Here is an 18,871-nt window from a genome sequence, read left to right as displayed (position 1 = left end):
TTACCAAAACACATTGGTGGTTTAGTCACTAAGTCATGTCCAACTCTTGTGACACCATGGACTGTAGCCTGCCGGACTCCTCTGTCCATGGGATTCCCCAGGCAAGAATACTGGAGTGGGTTGCCATTGTATTAACTCATTTGGCCCTCCTGGTAAAGGAAACAAGGTTGGGAGCCACCCCACTGATGGAAACTTGAGAACAGAGCGAGTCCTGGGCCTGCAGTCCCTAACAGAGCTGCTGGCATGTAGTGGGCAGTCAATAAATATTTATTGAGTGTATCAATGGATACCCATTTCCAAGTGGACAACCTGATTTGGAAATAGTTAATGATCTTGCCAATGACAACAAAGCTATTAAGTAGCCGAATTGGTGCTGTAAGCCAGGTCTTCTGACATATTTTCCAAAGCATCTCCAGTAAGGCTTGTGTACTTGGTTTCCAAAACAATCTTGATGCAAAATACATTGATTACACTTTTTTTCTAGAATTTTTCCTCCATTGAGTTTAGGCTTTTGTTAATTTCTGAAAACAGTTGATCCTTTTTTTTTTTTTTTAATTTCTGTTGGTCTCTTTTTAAGACACACTGACGTATAGCCCGTCATAAATAAAGATGTCACACCTGGCCCACCAGCAGAGGACATGATCCATTCATTCCAAATCTTTTCCACTCTTCTCAAAGCTTTCATCCCTATGCCCTAAGTCTGAATAGATCATTAACAAGATCAAAGTCAGCTGGTATGAACCGACAATGTCTCCAAGTTCTTCTATACCTTCACAGATTCCTCCTCTCTCCAAAGCTAACCTGTCTTTGCCCTCACACCTCACCACCTCCTATCTCCTGGAAGCCTTGCTCCATCGATTCATTATCCTTCAGACTCGCCCTTTGTACTACCTCCTCCCTCTCTGTCAGCAAACATACAAGTCACCTCCATATTTAAAATAAATTGTTTCTCTATCCTTGTGACTGCTGAGGTCATCTTAGCATCTTTCTATCCTCCTCTGTCAACTGCTAAGCCACCAGCAGCATGGCTTCCACTCTGCCAACATGCCATTCTGTACTATCCCAGAGGTCACATTTGGGTGTCCAAGGATAGAAGATTAGAAGAAAGAATAGGAGAGAAATAAAAGACATGGGGGAATAAAAGGTAGGAAGCTGCTTGCTAGTTGAAGATATGGGGCAGTGCTGTTCCCAGGTACGTAGTCAAAAAAGCCAAGACATCTCCCTCTCCGCCACAACTCTCTCATGGCCCCCTTCTTCACTGTCAATGAGAGGAGACATAGAAGGGTTCGGAAAGGAGAGATTCACCACAGTCACCAGCATTCCAGGACATTCACAGGAAGATAAATCCCTACTCTAAAACTTTCTTTCACCTACTTAATGATGTCTCAGCTTCAAACCATTTGTTCCAAGAGGTGTGAAGCGAAAGTGTTAGTCGCTCAGTCATGTCTGACTCATGCGAGCCCATGACCTATAGCCCACCAGGATCCTCTGTCCATGAGATTCTCCGGGTAAGAATACTGGAGTGGGTTGCCCTTTCCTTCTCCAGGGGATCTTCCCAACCCAGGGATTGAACCCAGGTCTCCCCCATTGCAGGCAGATTCTTTACCTTCTGAGCCGAAGGGGCTTAAAAGACAAACTAGAAGAGTTGAACACGACTGAGCACACACAGCGTACAGCAAAGTTCATTTACAGTTTAGTTACAAAATTAGTGGTGCCTTTTGCTTTTTGCCATGGTGACCTAGGTACTCAACAGATCAGAAACCCAAAAATCCATAACAGATTTACAAAGTAGAAGCCCTTGAATGAGAAAAAGTATTGGAAAAAGTCTGGAAACGCTGAAGGAAAACTTCTCTAAAGTGTTGGTGAAGCTGAACCTTGTTAAGTTTCCTCTGGGAAAAGGCAGGAGGAAATTCTGTGCAGATATATTTCAAAGCATGCCCATTAGCAGGCCACTACAGGGAGCCAGGTCTCAGACCCTGCTCCCGTGGGTGAAGATCCCCGGGGGTCCCACCTGGGCTGGGTCTGGTTGATCCTCCGGAGTGATGGATAGAGCTGGTCACAGTGCCTGCACTGTGTCCAAATGGTTCTGCTCGTCCCTTCTCGGAGGACTGGTCAGTAGCCCAGATGATCTAAAAAGGAGAAGCACATTATCTCATTTCCCCTGGATACAATACTAGTTAAAAGTGGAAAGAATTATAAACAGAAAGTTAGAGCTTCATTAAGCCCATGATGCAGGTCAAGTTTCCTGGCAGTCAATTCTGCCGCAGGCTAGTGCGAGACATGTAGTCATTTACAGGCAGAAATAATAGCAGATTATATAGTCGTTTCTGTGCAACATGTGTCGGAGCTTTATATAGCTATTAGTGTTCTTTTCTGAAGAAAATGGTCAGATAAATATAACCAAGAATGGGTCATTGCTTAATCTTGATGATTCAAATTGGCTCTGCAGGCCACCTTCATAAAACATTGGTTTTCTTTTCTGAAACTTAGTTCCTTTTCATTATTGATTCAAAAAAAGCTACATTAATTTCCACTCTGGAAAGTGAGGTCTATTTTGTGGATTAAGATTTTCAGTGAATTTTAAATACTGAGGAAACAGCATAACTCTGCTAATAGATATGAAAATTACTATAATTTTTCTTTTTTGAGGATTTAAAAAAAATTTATATGTTGTTGAACAATAAAAGCCTTCCCTTGTTTTATGAAAGCATCAGAAATATTGCCCTTTAGAAACAGAGAAATTATTAGGTTGATCAAAAAAATTAATTTGGGTTTTTCATAAGATATTATTATTTTTATTATTATTTAGCTAACCCAATAATAAATTTTTTATAACTTGAAATTTTATAAATCCCACTTACCTGTCAATGATGCAGCACTTCCATTTGGAGTAAACTGAACTGAACTGAATGATTTCACTCCTCTTTTATTTTTTCAACCTGTAAGTAATTTTGTATTCTTAACTCACAATTCACACTGTAGAACATTTTCTGGACACTCTTCAGTTGACATTTAGGAAAGTCTATTTTCAGGATACAATATGGATTTAATTCATATTATTCTGGTTTATATTTGGATATAATCTTTCACACTTTCAGAGGTTCTGGTATTTTATTTTTTATTTTTATTTTCTGAAAACTGATCTCCAGTTAACATTGAACTAATTTTCTTCTTTAGGAGTTCCAAATGAAAGAATAAAGTTGCATATGATTTTGCATAAATAAATAAAATTGAAACCATTCACTTTGCTTGCTTATCTTGAATCTCTCAAAAGCATTCACCTGGAGAGATTCCTGGGTTCGAGCTCACACTTTGCTGTCTTTGAAGGCGCTGTGACCTGTTTAGTTTCAATGTATTTTAAATATTCAGAGACTGAAAGACCCTAGAACTTGGGTAGGAAACAGGAAAAAAAGCTGAGAGTTACCCAGCCATTTAGTTTGTTACCTTAAACAGGCTGATAAAAGCTGACTTTGGACCATATGTGGCCATCAACTTGCCCACAAGAAAAAGTTTATCCCTCTGACAGGAAAGCTGCTGGACAGCTACTGGCTCAGGATTTATTAACTGGGGCAAATCCAGCCATCTGCTCCCTCTGTGTAAGTACAGACAACAGTAGCCTTCCTTCTTCCATCTTGAAATGGAAGCAATGTCAATGCTAAAAGGAGCTTCAACTGCCAGAAACAGAGCCCCTCCCTCAAAAGGAAGAAGAGGGACCAGATGCATAGAAGTGGGGCGTGGAGCTTTCCCTGAGAGGGCTAATAAAAGCAAAAAATGACATTTTTCTCTGACAAGATTTAAACAGATAATTAAGAACCCCTGACTTCTATTTCTCCAAAGGACAAGTCTTAAATAGGCCAAAATGGGCAGCCGGGAGTCGTGAGTATTAATATCACAAAAAAGTATATTCACTTTACAGAATGATATTTTGCATAATTGAAAACTCTACTGATCTAATTAAAATATAATCTTCCTTACTGAAATTCAATTTGCACAGAACGTCTAAAGAACATATCTAGGGTATAAAGTAAACCATGATGACCTTTCATGAGTGGTTATTTGATTTACTATTTTTTAATTGCTTTTATTTCAAGTATTATGAAATGTTTATAGCAAATCATGAACACTTTTTCTAATCTTGCCCCAAATATCACACTTTGGTATATACACATCTAGCCTTTTAACTATTATATACATTTAGTGAAAAATGAAACAGTTCAACATAAACTTTTGTTTGTAATGTGTTTTTCACTTGCAATAATATGAATATCTTTCTAGATCAGTACATGCCAATTTGCTTTATTCTTGTTTTAATCTTTTTTAAAAGTTTTAAAAATGTTATTGGAGTATAGTTAATTTACAATATGGTGTTAGCTTCAGGTACACAGCAAAGTGAAACATACATCTACTCTTTTTTTAGATATAGGCCATTAGAAAGCATTGAGAGGAGCTCCCTGTGCTATACAGTACGTGTATGCTGAGTTGCCTTAGTCATGTTCAACTCTTTGCAACCCTATGGACTATAGCACACCAGATCCCTCTGTCCATAGGATTCTCCTGGCAAGAATACTGGCATGGGTTGCCTTGATCTCCTCCAAGGGATCTTCCCGACCCAGGGGTCAAACCCGCGTCCCTTGTGTCTCTTGCACTGACAGCCGGGTTCTTTACCACTAGCACCACCTAGGAAGCCTTTTCTATACAGTAATAGGTTCTTAGTCATAAAGTGTAACTTATAAAATATCTAAATAAAATATAGCATAAAATATATAGTAGTGTGTATATGTCAATGCCAATGTCCCAATTTATTCCTCTTCTCCCTTTTTTCTTTTTACTGGTTGAAGTACTATTGAGAATCAAAAGGAAAAAGTTACTCATAATCCCATTTTTTTTCACAGTTAGAAAAGCAATTAAATACTGGGTGAAAATGTGCTGTCCACTCATTCAATTACCCGCACTTATGCTGTGATAGTAAATACTGTTAACAGTTGGGAGAATACTCTTCCAGATTTTGACCACGTTGATACTAACATATCTGTATGCATATCTGCATATGTATGTGTCTTTAAAAAAATATTAAACAGTGCTGAAGTAGTGGTGTGAAACTTTCTTTTCCTCCAATCTTAATATGTTTATACATTTGTTTAGAACAGTGATGAAAATTATCTCCATCTTTTTAATGGCTGCATAGTATTTTATTGTGTAAATGTGCTATATTGACTTACTTAGTCCTTTATTGACAGGCATTCAGATGGTTTTTTATTCTTTGCTATCATAAATTTGTTCATTCTTTGGGATATAAATCTTTATATAGTTGCACCCTTATTTCTAGCATAAAGATTCCTAAAAGTGAAATTAATAGATGAAAACAAATGAGAATTTTGAACTTTAATATACCTTGCCAAATCACTTTCCATAAACAATGTGTGAGCGTGTCTGGGTCTTCACACTTCCATCAACACTGGAGTTTATTACACGTTTTTATGTTAAAGTGAAAAATACAAATCTCATGGTCAGCCCAGGTCTCAGACATATTGACAAAAACTTGTACAAGGAGGTGCTCCATTAATTTATGTACATCACTGGAGATATTGATTCTTCTCTCCGTAGCACTAATTTCAGGTTTTTTTCTTACCAAAGGACATATCATTTCATACAAAGAAGCTGAAAGAGAATTGAATTGATATTTAATATTGATTAAATATATGGCTTAATGCAAATCATATACTGAGCAAAGCAAAGTGACTTAAAACCTATATTTACTCAGTAGATACTATTGTCTGTATACTACTTAGGTGTCTAGTTCTTGGGGTATATGACGTGAGTGTTAATTTCTCAGTCGTGTCCGACTCTGCGACCCCATGGACTGTATCCCACCAGGCTCCTCTGTCCATGGGATTCTCCAGGCAAGAATACTAGAGTGGGTTGCCATTTCCTTCTCCAGGGGATCTTCCCAAACCAGGGATCAAGCCTGGGTCTCCTGCATTGCCAGCTGATTCTTTACCATCTGAGCCACCAGGAAAGCATATATTTATATTTATATTTATATTTATATTTATATTTATATTTATATTTATATTTATATTTATATTTATATTTATATATACTGGAGTGAGTTGAGTGAGTTGTCGTTTCCTCCTCCAGAGGATCTTCTCAACTCAGGGATTGAACTGGCATCTCTTATGTCTCCTGTGTTGTCAGGTGGGTTCTTTATCACTAGACCACCTGGGTGGCTCATATGTATGTATATATGTATGAGGGGAGAGAGATGAATAAATCATATACATATGTACACATATACGTATATAAAACAAATATATAGATACATAAGTATCAATCTTTGAGGAAACTTGAAGAGAACAATATACCTACCTATAAACAAGTAGTTATAACGGAGTATGATATGCCTGATAAAAGTGATGTGTTATGACAATGCAGCAAAGAGAACAACCTCTTTTGAACAGGAAGGGGAGTGGGAACCAAGAAAGACCTCTCACAAGACAGAACAATTTTGTGTGGCCCCAAGCATCCTAGGACTTCTAGACAGGGGTGACAGCATAGGGGAACAACAGGTAGATTGTGTGGGGAATACAGGGTGATGACGGGAAACAGGGAAAAGGCCTTCAAGTGAGAAAGATTCATTTCAATTGCAAAGGATTTTGATTGTTAAGCCAAAAACTTTGGATCTGAGCCTGTGCCCACTAGTGAGACAGTGAATTTTTACTAAGTTGAATAATGGTAGCACATCATCATCCCAGAAATGTGACAAATCGTTTCTTGGGTGGACTTGTGCAACTTCTCATAACCACAGTGAATGATTAGTCAAAGGAACATTACTCTGACTTGGAGAAACAGCATTTTGATAAATATTCCCGTATTCCTTAGAGTTTTACATTTAAGTATTTTATCCTACTGTCCAATGGACAGTCAGTGTATATTTCACAAATATTTCCAGTTCAACACCTAAGCTGAATACCTCCCCCTCCACCTCACTTTGTACTCAGACCTTTCCCTTCCATCCAGGAGCCCAAAGATTCCCAAAAGTTATCCTTTCCCTCTCCCCTTCACTGCTTATAACTTCCTCCTACACACCCCTTGTATCCTAGCCACTTTCTCATCATCCTAATTCAGCCCTTCATTCCTTTCCCTGAACATTTCTAATAGTTTCCTGACCCATCTTCCTGCCTCTAGAGTCAGAAGTCTCCAGTCTAGTTTCTGTGTGTGTTTTTAAACAATAGATCTAATTGTATTACAAGATCCTACTCCATCTTGTCAGCATTAATATTCTTCCATCATGTTCATAATATATTATCAAGATTTAAGAAATGGTTATAAAATACGGTAAACAGTAAATAGTTGCACATGTAATAAATATTATGTATATAATACACAGGTGGAACAGTATGCATGTATAGAAGCATGGGGAAAGCCAAAATACCACCTGACTTTATATTTACTTTTGTATTTTATTTTTTATTTTCCAACTTCATAGGGAACATAGATACTTAGCAAGTAATTAAGTAAATGAGAGAGAAAAGATAAAATCCAAATCCCTTGGTATAGTTTTTATCACTGCATACTTTGGTCCCTACTTCCCACAAAACCTAAAGATGAGCCATACCTCTGTCCTTGATGTTCTTAAAATATACCACACCTCTCTAATTGTTAGATCATGCATATTTATTCCCCTTTCTTGAAAATACTTGTTTTTTCTTTTCTTCCTACTCATCCTTCAAATCTGACCTCCTTTTAACACTCTTGAAAACTAGGGTTATTTCATCACATACATCTCTCTGTGGTTTTTGCATATGGGTAGAGCACAACAGATGACCTCTGAGTAAATGAATGATAAATAATTTCTTGGCTACAAAATAAAGATATAGCCTCCATCAACACTTATGTTAATACTTTGTCTGCAGCCTCCAAAAAGAACTCCAAATGACTTTCTCTGTGGCGTTCAAGTAGACAGTAGCCGCTGTGGTAGGCAAAGCTTCAGAAGACACGGGTTTCTATTAATCTTGTTTTGTTTTGTTTTGTTTTTTTTAAAAAAAAACAAAGGACCAATGGATACTCTAAGCACATTTGAAGTTTGAAGCTTTCTATCTTTTGTTTAATTTTAATTATTTTCTACTCATAATGAATTTTATTTCTCTAATATGGAAATGACTGTAGGTGTTTTTAAAATCATTAGAAAGGACTTACATATGCAGTCATCCCTTGGCATCTGCTTTGACAGTACTCAAGTGCCTTAAATGTATATCAATGGTGTAGGATTTTTATGTAATCTACACACATCTTGCTGTATACTTTAAATCAGAGGTCCCCACCTCCAGGCCGTGGACCCATACCGCCTGTCAGATTAGCAGTGGCATAAAAGTACACAATAGATGTAACGTGCTTGAATCATCCCCAAACCACCCCCTCCCCAGTCTGTGGAAAATTGTCTTCCACAAAACTGGTCCCTGGTGCCAAAAAGGTGGTGTGGGAGTGGTTTGGGGCTTCCCAGATGGCTCAGCAGGTAAAGAATCTGCTTGCAACACAGGAGACATGGGTTTGATCCCTGAGTGGTGGTTTAGTTTTGCTAAGTGATGTCCTATTCTTGTGACCCTGTGGACTGTTGCCTGCCATGCTCCTCTGTCCATGAGGATTTCTTAGGAAAGAATACTGGGGTGGATTGCCATTTACTTCTCTAGGGGATCTCCTTCCCAACCCAGTGATAGAACCCATGTCTCCTCTTGCATTGCAGACGGATTCTTTACCCACTGAGACATCACAGAAGCCCAAGAAGGATGGGAACCGCTGTTTTAAAATCATCTCTAGATTACTTATAGTGCTTAATACAACATAAACACTATGTAAATAGTTGTAAATGTAGATGCTGTGTAAATAGCATGACGAATTTAAGTTCTGCTTTTTGAAACTTCCTGGAACCTTTTTTTCCTGAATATTTTTGATCAGTGTTTGATTGAAGCCACGCATGGGGAATCTATGGCTTCAGAAGACTGACTGTATATTGCTATTTAACTTCACTAAGAATTAAATAAGCTAACACTTATAAAGTGATTTTAAAAGAGTTTAAAGATTAATAATAGCGAAAAGGAGCACAACAATTTCTTAACCCTCAAGTAAATGGTTTTAACTTACAGTTGAATTATTGAAACCAATATGATTTAGTGTTAGTTGTGAACTTTAAAAGCAGGTCTTTAAAACATTGTTTTTTCTCTCCTATTCCATAATGAAGGGAACATCCTTGGTTCCCTGTTCCTATGTATATCAGGGAAGATACAGTTTCATCAATAATTTTTTTTCCTAGCTTGCAACCTACTTGTACCATTTAATACTGCTTGACAATATCAAGCCATCTTCTAATTCTTAGTGATTTACAGTTGTTTTGAAAATATGAGAAAAGTGTTTGAATGTCTAATTCTCATTATAAGGAATAAATGATTTTTATTTGTAACCTAAAGAATTAAAAATGAAATAGATATACTTTTTATCTTGGTTTTTCATAAAACTTAGCTGCAAATAAAAAATAATAATTTTTTCTCATATGTGTGTAAGAAACTTCCCCAAAGTGGTGGTGGAAACCTGAAAATGTTAAGCCAACTCAAAGGAAATTTAAATTATATAGATATTTAATTGAGTTCACTGCTGCTACATGTGTATTCAGCCAGTTGATAAGTAATAGATTAGATAGTGGTCATCAAGAATTTACAAAAAAGCACTGTTGTGATTTACAAAGGACTAATGCCTTCTGACACATTCGTTTTTGAATAGAAACAATGCTAGGTGTATATGAGCAATAAATCCCTGTTTTAAATGTGAGGAAGCCAAGGCTCAGAGAAAGTGATTTAAATGTCCCATTTACAGAGCTAGCCTTGTTGTTCAGTCTCTCAGTCGTGTCCTACTCTTTGTGACCCTGTGGACTGCAGCACGCCTGGCTTCCCTGTCCTTTGCTATTTCCCCAATTTTGCTCAAACCCATGTCCATTGAGTAAATGATGCCATCCAACCATCTCATCCTCTATTGCCCCCTTCTCCTTCTGCCCTCAATCTTTCACAGCATCAAGGTTTTCACATGAGGTGGTCAAAGTATTGGAGCTTCAGTTTCATCATCAGCCCTTCCAATGAATATTCAAGATTAATTTCCTTTAGAACTGACTGGTTTGATCTCCTTACAGTTCAAGGAACTCTTCAAGAGTCTTCTCCAGCACCACAGTTCGAAAACATCAATTTTTCGGTGCTGAGCCTTCTTTATGGTCCAATTCTCATACCTGTAACATGACTACTGGAAAAACCAAGAAAAATCAAGATTGTTGGGAGAAATATCAATAACCTCAGATACATAGATGATTCCACCCTTATGGCAGAAAATGAAGAAGAACTGAAGAGCCTCTTGATGAAAGTGAAAGAGGAGAGTGAAAAAGTAGGCTTAAAACTCAACGTTCAGAAAGCTAAGATCATGGCATCCAGTCCCATCACTTCATGGCTAATAGATGGGGAAACAATGGAAACAGTGTCAGACTTTATTTTTTTGGGCTCCAAAATCACTGCAGATGGTGACTGCAGCCATGAAATTAAAAGATGCTTGCTCCTTGGAAGAAAAGCTATGGCCAACCTAGACAGCATATTAAAAAGCAGAGACATAACTTTACCAAGAAAGGTCCATCTAGTCAAAGCTATGGTTTTTCCAGTATTAAGGATGTGAAAGTTGGATGCTTTCGAACTGTGGTGTTGGAGAAGACTCTTGAGAGTCCCTTGGATGGCAAGGAGATCCAACCAGTCCATCCTAAAGGAAGTCAGTCCTGAATATTCATTGGAGGGGCTGATGCTGAAGCTGAAACTCCAATACTTTGGCCACCTGATGTGAAGAACTGACTCACTTGACAAGACCTTGGTGCTGGGAAAGATTGAAGGTAGGAGGAGAAGGGGATGACAGAGGATGAGTTGGTTGGATGGCATCACCAACTCGATGGACATGAGTTAGAGCAAGCTCCAAGAGTTGGTGATGGACAGGAAAGCCTGGCATGCTGCAGTCCATGGGGTCACAAAGAGTTGGATAAAACTGAGCAACTGAACTGACTAACTGCAAAAAGCATAGCTTTGACTATATGGACCTTTGTCGGCAAAGTAATGTCTCTGCTTTTTAATAGGCTGTCTAGGTTTGTCATAGCTTTTCTTCCAAGGAGCAAATGTCTTTTAATTTCATGGCTGCAGTCATCATCCACAGTGATTTGGGAGCCCAAGAAAATAAAGTCTGTCACTGTTTCCATTTTCCCCCCATCTATTCGCCATGAAGTGATAGGACTGAATGCCATGAACTTAGTTTTTTGAATGTTGAGTTTAAACCAGTTTTGTCACTCTCCTTTTTCACCTTCATCAAGAGGCTCTTTAGTTTCTCTTCATTAGAACCTAGTGTTAACCCAGATTTTTTATTTTAAATTCCAGAATGACATAAGGAAATAGTATGGGTTTTAGAATCATACAGACTTGTATCTGAAGTCTGACCACACATGTGGTAAATTACTTAAGTGTTATTTGTTTAGCACTCTTAGTGCAGCTAACACCTTCTAACTCATAGCTGTGTTGTATAAGGTACATAATGTGCCCATTGGCACACGCTATTCAGTTCTCATCATAGCTTCATTTATTGAGCCCTCATTGTGGATCATGCATGATTCTTCATTGTTTATGTGTATTAATGTGTTTCATCCTTTCAACAGTCTTGTAAGACAGGCTTTCACAAAGAGGAAACTACCCAACTAGGGGTTTAATTTGCCCAGAGTTACAAAGTGGTGGGGCCGAAATCTGAATCCTGCAGTCTTACACAATAGCATTCACCCTTAACCACCATACTACTAATCGTATTAAATCCAGACCCTTCTATTGCTTTTTCATGTGCCACCCTGGCCTCAATGACCCTATTTTCCAGGACTCAGACTTCATAGGTGAACTATTTAGTATGTAACCAATTTCAGGGGCATAATAATGGATAACATCTGATGTAGCAAATAAATGTGACTGATGTTTTCAGAAAAGAAATCCGACTTTAAGAATTAAATTTAGTAGCATAGTGTACAGTCTGAATTATGACTTTTGTTATTGATACCCAGGACACTTGCTATAAATGAACAAAGAAATGAATTAGAATAGGATTATATCATGTACATAATATGTGACTTACTACAAAAGGAAAACTTGCAGCTAACTCAAGAACTTATTCTTTCCCAGGAATGATTTCTTAGTTATGCCAGGCAGATGTCTGTCATCACAGAATATTCTTTTTATTTATAATTTTTAAAAAGTAGTAAATGATTTTACTATTTTTAAACAGAATAAATTGTAAATTGTTTCCATATAGCTTTGTGGTTTTTCTTTTGATTTGGTCTTTGCTGCCACATATGAGATTTTCACTCACAACCTCATCATAGAAACACGTGATCTCATACTATTTCTTAGTTCAGTATTTTTGACACAAACTAGTCATCAAAACAGCTAAGTTTATGTATTGCGTTGGCAAAAAGTTTCGGTAATTATAGAAAACCCCGGATGAACTTTTTGACCAACTCAAGAGATTCTCCTGATCATGGGTTCATTAAGGCATAGTTGAAGAGATTTCATTAAAAAGTGACTTTCTCCTCAGAAAATTAAAGCTCTGAGATAGCTGAATTATCTGTAGTATTAACAGTGACAACTTGTTAAACACTTTTCAGAATCAGCTTTACTAAATGATAAAAAGTTATTAGTAGAACACTGCGATACTGATAATGAAAATAAGGAAATCTAAAGTTTTTTGCCAAAAATTAGTTTAGTTTGTCTATGCCATTATTTTTTGACTTAATACCTACTTACTAGCCTCCCAGAAATCTGTATTTCATGGAACATATTTTGGGAAACATATAGCCTTCTCTGAATTGTTATATAATTTTTATTTCAATAAAGATTTTAGAGTAGAATTAGCATTTTGAAACTTTATGAAACACCATGCATGCATGCGTGCTAAGCTGCTTTAGTCGTGTCTGAGTCTTTGCGACTCTGTGGACTGTAGCCCACAAGGCTCCTCTGTCCGTGGGATTCTGCAGGCAACAATACTGGAGTGAGTTGCCATGCCCTCCTCCAGGAACTCTTATGGACCCAGGGATTGAACCTGTGACTCCTCCATTTCCTGCATTGGCAGGTGGGTTCTTTACCACTAGTGCCACGTGGGAAGCCCATGAAGCACCATAGGAATGATAAAAAAAAACAAACCAGTGGCCAGTCTGTAGAACAGTTTATGCTCCTAGATATTATTTTTTCCCCAGTCATCAGCTTTAAGTGTTAAATCATTTAGTCTTATCCCAGCTCCCATGACAAGGAATACCTGGTATAAGGGAGGGGAAATCAGTGAGATTTAAGCCTGTCAAGTGCTATGTCCGTTTTGGTTTTGACCTGTCAAAGTCAGTCAATACAGTGGAGCCCAACACAGATGGCCTTTTAAAGATAAAACACCGAGGAGCAACCAAGTATCAGATCTGGGCAGGGTAACAACTGCAGAGTTCTAGAACAAAGCCAGGCCTCTTACTTTAAAGCAACATTCCCTACAGCTCGGTTCTGCAAGGCCAGGCAAGCATATCTGATTGGTGACAGCAGAATCCCACAACAGCTGTTGACTCAGGCAAAGAAGTGACAGACTGTAGAGATCAACTTGAAATGCCACGTGGTTGTGGATTATGGAGAAGCAGTGGCAGAAGGCAGGTCCGCTGGGCAGACGAAAGACCCACTGGTTTCAGCTAAGTGGAGGGAGGCATCCTGGGGCAGACACACCACAGCAGCCTTTGGAGGCTAAATCTGTGGAGACTTAGAGAGATGTGATCTATAAGGACTCACTCATCAGACTTGGCTTTGAATGAAAGAGGTATTTCATCCCACACAGGGAGTTATGACCACCACTTACCCAGTAATGATCAAATCATGGCAACAGTATTCAAGTTCAGGAAATAATGAGCTCATGTAAAACCTCTGGGGAATTTAAGACAAACTCAATGATAATCTTATATCTTGAAATTTCTCCAGGACGCCTGCTTATAATGGGGTCATGGAGTCTTAAGTTCCTCCATTAAAATGGGCAACCCTTAATTCTGCATTGGATGCCAAGGAAGATAGCACATATTCCACAGGAAAATGCCCACTCCTTCCTGGGCAAGCTTGCTGATAACTGACACTATCAAAGCTTGAGCTGATATGGCGGGAGTAGGTTCTGAGATAAACTGCTCCAGAGTTTTGTAACTGACACCATATGTTTTTGCACAGCCCCCAAACACAAGTAGGCAAAATCCATTCCCAGTTTGCTCCAGATAGTGCTGTGCATTTTATGGCTGAGGACTGAATCCCAAGCTAATGGTCACAGCAAGGGGGAAAAAAAAAAAAAAAACAGCAGCGATTTATAAATTAGGGTGCAGATATAAAGGATGCCCACGTTTTTGTAAGCATTAGAATGGGAGATCAGCTGCTTTGAGCCACCATCACCCCTGCCTGCCTCCATTGTTTCCACTGCTTGGAAGCCCACCAGCTCCCATCTGCCTGGTGAACTCCAATAGAGTTCCAGTTATAATCTCTTTTGTAAAACAGCGTCGATCTTGTTCCTTTGTGCCAATCCTGTGTCCAAAACTATTTTCATTACCACCGTTAAGTGCTTTCTACAGCAATTGTGTGTTTACATATCTGTTTTCTCTGCTAGAACTCCATGAGGGCAGGGGCTGTGGCTGGCCTGTGGAGATGCTGAACAAATGTCTGTTAAAGGAATCAATTGAAACAAAACAAATGAATAAATGTCATAAACTATAAACGTCTTTGGAGAACTGAAAATACACGACAAATGAGTACTGATGGCTTTGAAAATGACGTGAAAACTGTATTCCTTGATGATAGGCAGTAATAAATATTCATTGTCTACCATGGGAATCAATGTTGTCTTTAGCTAACAATTAATTTTGTAATGTGCTAGTATTCAAAACTAAAAATTATTTGAGTAACAAACCATAAGCTGGAAAGGTATTTGGAGGCTTTTTATTTTTCCACCAGAGGGAATAGATTTGGCCTGAATCATACACACCCTTGCCTAGTCCCCACTTTTGACCAACTGTAAGCATTTAAAGTGCAGCTGGTTATGTTTAGAGATGCCATCTGCAGCCATGAAAAAAGAGTCTTCCCTGATGAAGAGTTAATTGGTCTAAATGTTTCATAAACATGATCTTCATGTCTTAGTACAGTGTGTTTTGTTTTATCTTGTTTTGTTTTTCAGTCTATGAAGCATGGGCTTGAAGTCAGATAGACCTATGGCTTCCAAGTCTAGCCACTCTGCTTGCTAAAGTGTTTGATTTCAGAAAACTTCTATGAACCTCTACACATCTTTCTTTCTTCATCTGTTGAATAAGGAAAATATGCACTTCAAGCCATTGTAAAGATTCAGTGCAGTGGTGTGTAGGCTGTGCCTTCCCCCATGCTTGGCATGATCCGTTTTTTTTTTGTTTTTTTTTTTTTAATTAAAAAGTTTTTTTTGGCTTCATGGCATGCAGGATCTTAGTCCATCAACCAGGGATCGAACCTGCACCCCCTGCACTGGAAGCATGGAGTCTTAACCACTGAACCACCGGCAAAGTCCCTAGGCTCTCTGTTGATTCAATATAAATGGCATTTCCTTTGATCCTCGCCAGATCACCAGGAGATTTTTATCTCCTGAAGAGTTAGTCCAGAAATAAAGTAGGTTTTTCTTTAGCCTGTAAATTCTCCTCCCACAATTCCTATAAATTTTAAGAGCAAAATACTTGTGGATCAAACTCTATGGGATATCGACGAACGCCAATAAGATGTGGCTAATTGCTCTGCTGTATGAAAGAAACTCCAACAAAACTTTGTAAAAGGCTGTGACTGATTAGAACATTCTTTTTGCCCTTCAAGAAAATTCTAAAATATGGTGATCAAATTACATGAATATTTTCACTTTTAATGTTAATGTTAGAGTTACAGAAAGTTCTTAAATACACTCAACCCGGTTTCCTCTAATATTAAAATTTTATACAACAATGGTACTTTATCAATTCTAAGAAGTTAATATTGGTACAGCATATTTACTCAACCAAATATTTTATATGAATTTCACTAGTTTTTCCAATGATATTTGTTTTTCTGTTCCAAGATTTTTAATTGCTCTTAGCTGTCATGTTTCTTATCTTCTTTAATCTATGACACTTCCACAGTCTTTCCTTATCTTTCATGACTTTGATGCTTTGGAATAATGCAGGTCACTTATTTTGTAGAATGCTTCTCAATCTTGAATTGTATCGTGGTTTCTCCTTACTAGATGAAGCTCAACATTTGTGGCAAGAATACTGCAGAAATGATGTGTTTCTCTTGATCACTTGATGAGGGTAGTGCTCACTGGGTTTCTCCATTGTTACATGTTTCCTGTGTAACTACTAAATATCTTAGGGGAATGACCTTTAGTCTGATTAACATGCATTAAAATATGACTATGCAAAGAAAGGATTTTCCTGTCAGAACACAATTATTCTTTTAGGTATCTCATTTTACATTGTTAGGATATGTTTATACTAAAAAGTAATATTAAATTTTGACTTTGTAATATCACAGCAGTTTTGATGCTCAGTTTGGGGTGCATCAGCATTTTCTTCTACAGAATTAAGCTACATATAGTGTGCTTTGAGCTTAACTGTAAATGTACAGGTTGCTGATTAGTGAGTCTTTAAAAATGCTATTTAGTGTTCTAAAAATACTATTACAGTCTCAAAGGAGGTGGAATTTATCAATTGAGACATGTAATGATAGAATTATTTTGTAACCTAACATATTTCATGTCACTTGGTTTAAGCTCCCCCAGGTTTTAAAGTCTCACAATTCTAAGCATCACTGTATGTGTGTATAGGTGTAGGTGTCTTTGTATAGAAGTTACCAAGATGAGTGAAGTCAGGAAGTGCTCCCATGATGTTCAAAATTACTGTACCTACATGTTTTATTAAAATATTCAGCTCTATTTGTGCCATTCGTATTTCCTACCAGAGCTAGGAAAACCGCAACATATGGGATCTTAGTTCTCTGACCAGGGATTGAACCTGTGCCCCCTTCACTGGAAACATAGAGTCTTCACCCCGGGACCACCAGGGAAGTCCCAAGAGCTGCATTTTTAACAATCACAACCTTATATACGTTATTAGTGGACTACTTATAAGTGGGGCAGTCCGTGCTGCAATACTTCTAATAGCAGTTATGGTCACTGTGACTGATCACTGTTTCCTGAGAAGACCTGCTTGCTGGTTTATATATAGCAAACATTTGTTATGTTTGGTATCACATTCTTGATAATACACATCTTTTAAAATATCTCTGTAGCCTACTGCCTATTTTCACTCACCATAGTATTTCTTCTTCAGTCTACAAATAATTAATTTGCTCCTTTGGAATATGACATAAGCTTTTCTTTCTGTCATTGTTATTATTGTTCTGTCATTTCCCAAACTGATCCAGTTTCTTCAACGTGCAAGAGAGTCCATGGTTATACATTCAGCTCCAATTCCACATTCTTTGTTCACAAATCAAAAAGAACTGAAGTTCTTCAAATATCCAGACATAAAATCATTCTTCTTTGTTTCATTTACATGCACATCTACCCTTCTGGACTCCATCTGGAACCCAAACCAAAAGTGTTGAAAGACCACAGCAAAGCCTGCTTTCCTTGGAGCTCACCGGAAGTGGGAAGCATTAGTCATCTCACAGGCCCCTGTCTCACTAGATTTTCCAGTCCAAATTCTACAAATCCTGGAGACTCAAATGTATTTCTAAATTGAGAATACAGGGCGCCTTTCAGAATGGACTCGAGTGAGCAGGATCACATTGGCCTCACCCTGTTTAATTTGGAGACCCAACAGAGCTTCCCTGGTGGCTCAGTGGTAAAGAACCCACCTGCCGTGCAGGAGATGTGACAGGAGCCATGGGTTCGATCCCTGGATTGGAAAGGTCCGCTGGAGGAGGAAACAGCAACCCACTCCAGTATTCTTGCCTTAAAATCCCATTGACAGAGAAGCCTGGCAGGCTACAGGTCATGGGGTGGAAAAAGAGTTGGACACAACTTAGTGAATGAACAATTTAAGGTTAAAAAAAGAGAAAACTGTATATTGCTAGTTGAGGGATTTGTAATGCATGAGAAATATAAAGAAGTGTTCCAAATATTGAGGTCATATTAGTAAATTTAATTGACTAGAGCTAATTCATCTGTTTATAATTTGTTTCAATTTCCTTTGTTCCTGAGTTCATAGGGGACTAAAAATTCTTAGTATAATATACCACCACTTTTCAGCTGATGATTATTTAAGGAAAGAAACACACACAATGATGTTATATGATAGCTCATTACTACTTGGATAATGATGTGTTATAAATAAGGCTATGAAGCCCAAAATACAAATAGCAACTCAAAACTTCATACACAATTCGGCTACCTAACACAAGTTCTATTATTTTTAAAAAACAATTAAAATTGAAAACTTGAACTCTTACTAAAACAGGATAACATCCACAGCCATACCACCCTGAATGCACCCGAGCTTGTCTAAAACAGAATAAAATCAAGCATTGAAACACATCAATTTTTAAAGCAGTGTTGTTAGAGGTCCCTTCCGCACGAAGTAGAATGACTTGACTGGCTACTTAGTTTCATTAAAATTTAAAATAAGGCAATTATATAGGTAAACCTTGTTCACTGCAAATATTTTATTAGAACAAACTAAAGTCAAAATGTCCCTTACTCCTCCATAAAAATGTTTAATTTTGTACTGTCCTTTAAAAGAGCAGCTGCTTAGTAAAAAAAATTTGTAAGTTTTATAAAA

The 18,871-nt window shown here is 37.8% G+C and overlaps 1 protein-coding gene across 42 annotated transcripts in view; it reads left to right on the top strand.

The window, feature by feature from the left end:
- Window positions 1-18,871, top strand: part of CPED1 (cadherin like and PC-esterase domain containing 1) — a 326,670-nt gene that overhangs the window by 251,583 nt on the left and 56,216 nt on the right. For 3 of the 42 annotated variants that reach the window (XM_086395939.1, XM_086395936.1, XM_086395946.1), the window contains one exon: window positions 8,741-9,483. The exons of the other annotated variants lie outside the window; for them this stretch is intronic. In XM_086395939.1, coding sequence (XP_086252065.1) covers window positions 8,741-8,842 — 102 coding nt within the window. In that variant the 3' untranslated portion in view covers window positions 8,843-9,483. Of the gene's footprint in view, window positions 1-8,740; window positions 9,484-18,871 lie in introns of those variants that run through there. 42 annotated transcript variants of the gene reach the window in all.

This window comes from Bos grunniens, chromosome 4, assembly GCF_055505025.1.
Source record: "Bos grunniens cultivar Pamir isolate PY7600 chromosome 4, Bosgru_T2T1.0, whole genome shotgun sequence".
In the NCBI taxonomy this organism is placed as follows: Eukaryota; Metazoa; Chordata; class Mammalia; order Artiodactyla; family Bovidae; genus Bos; species Bos grunniens.
This window is presented reverse-complemented; position numbering and strand designations above follow the sequence as displayed.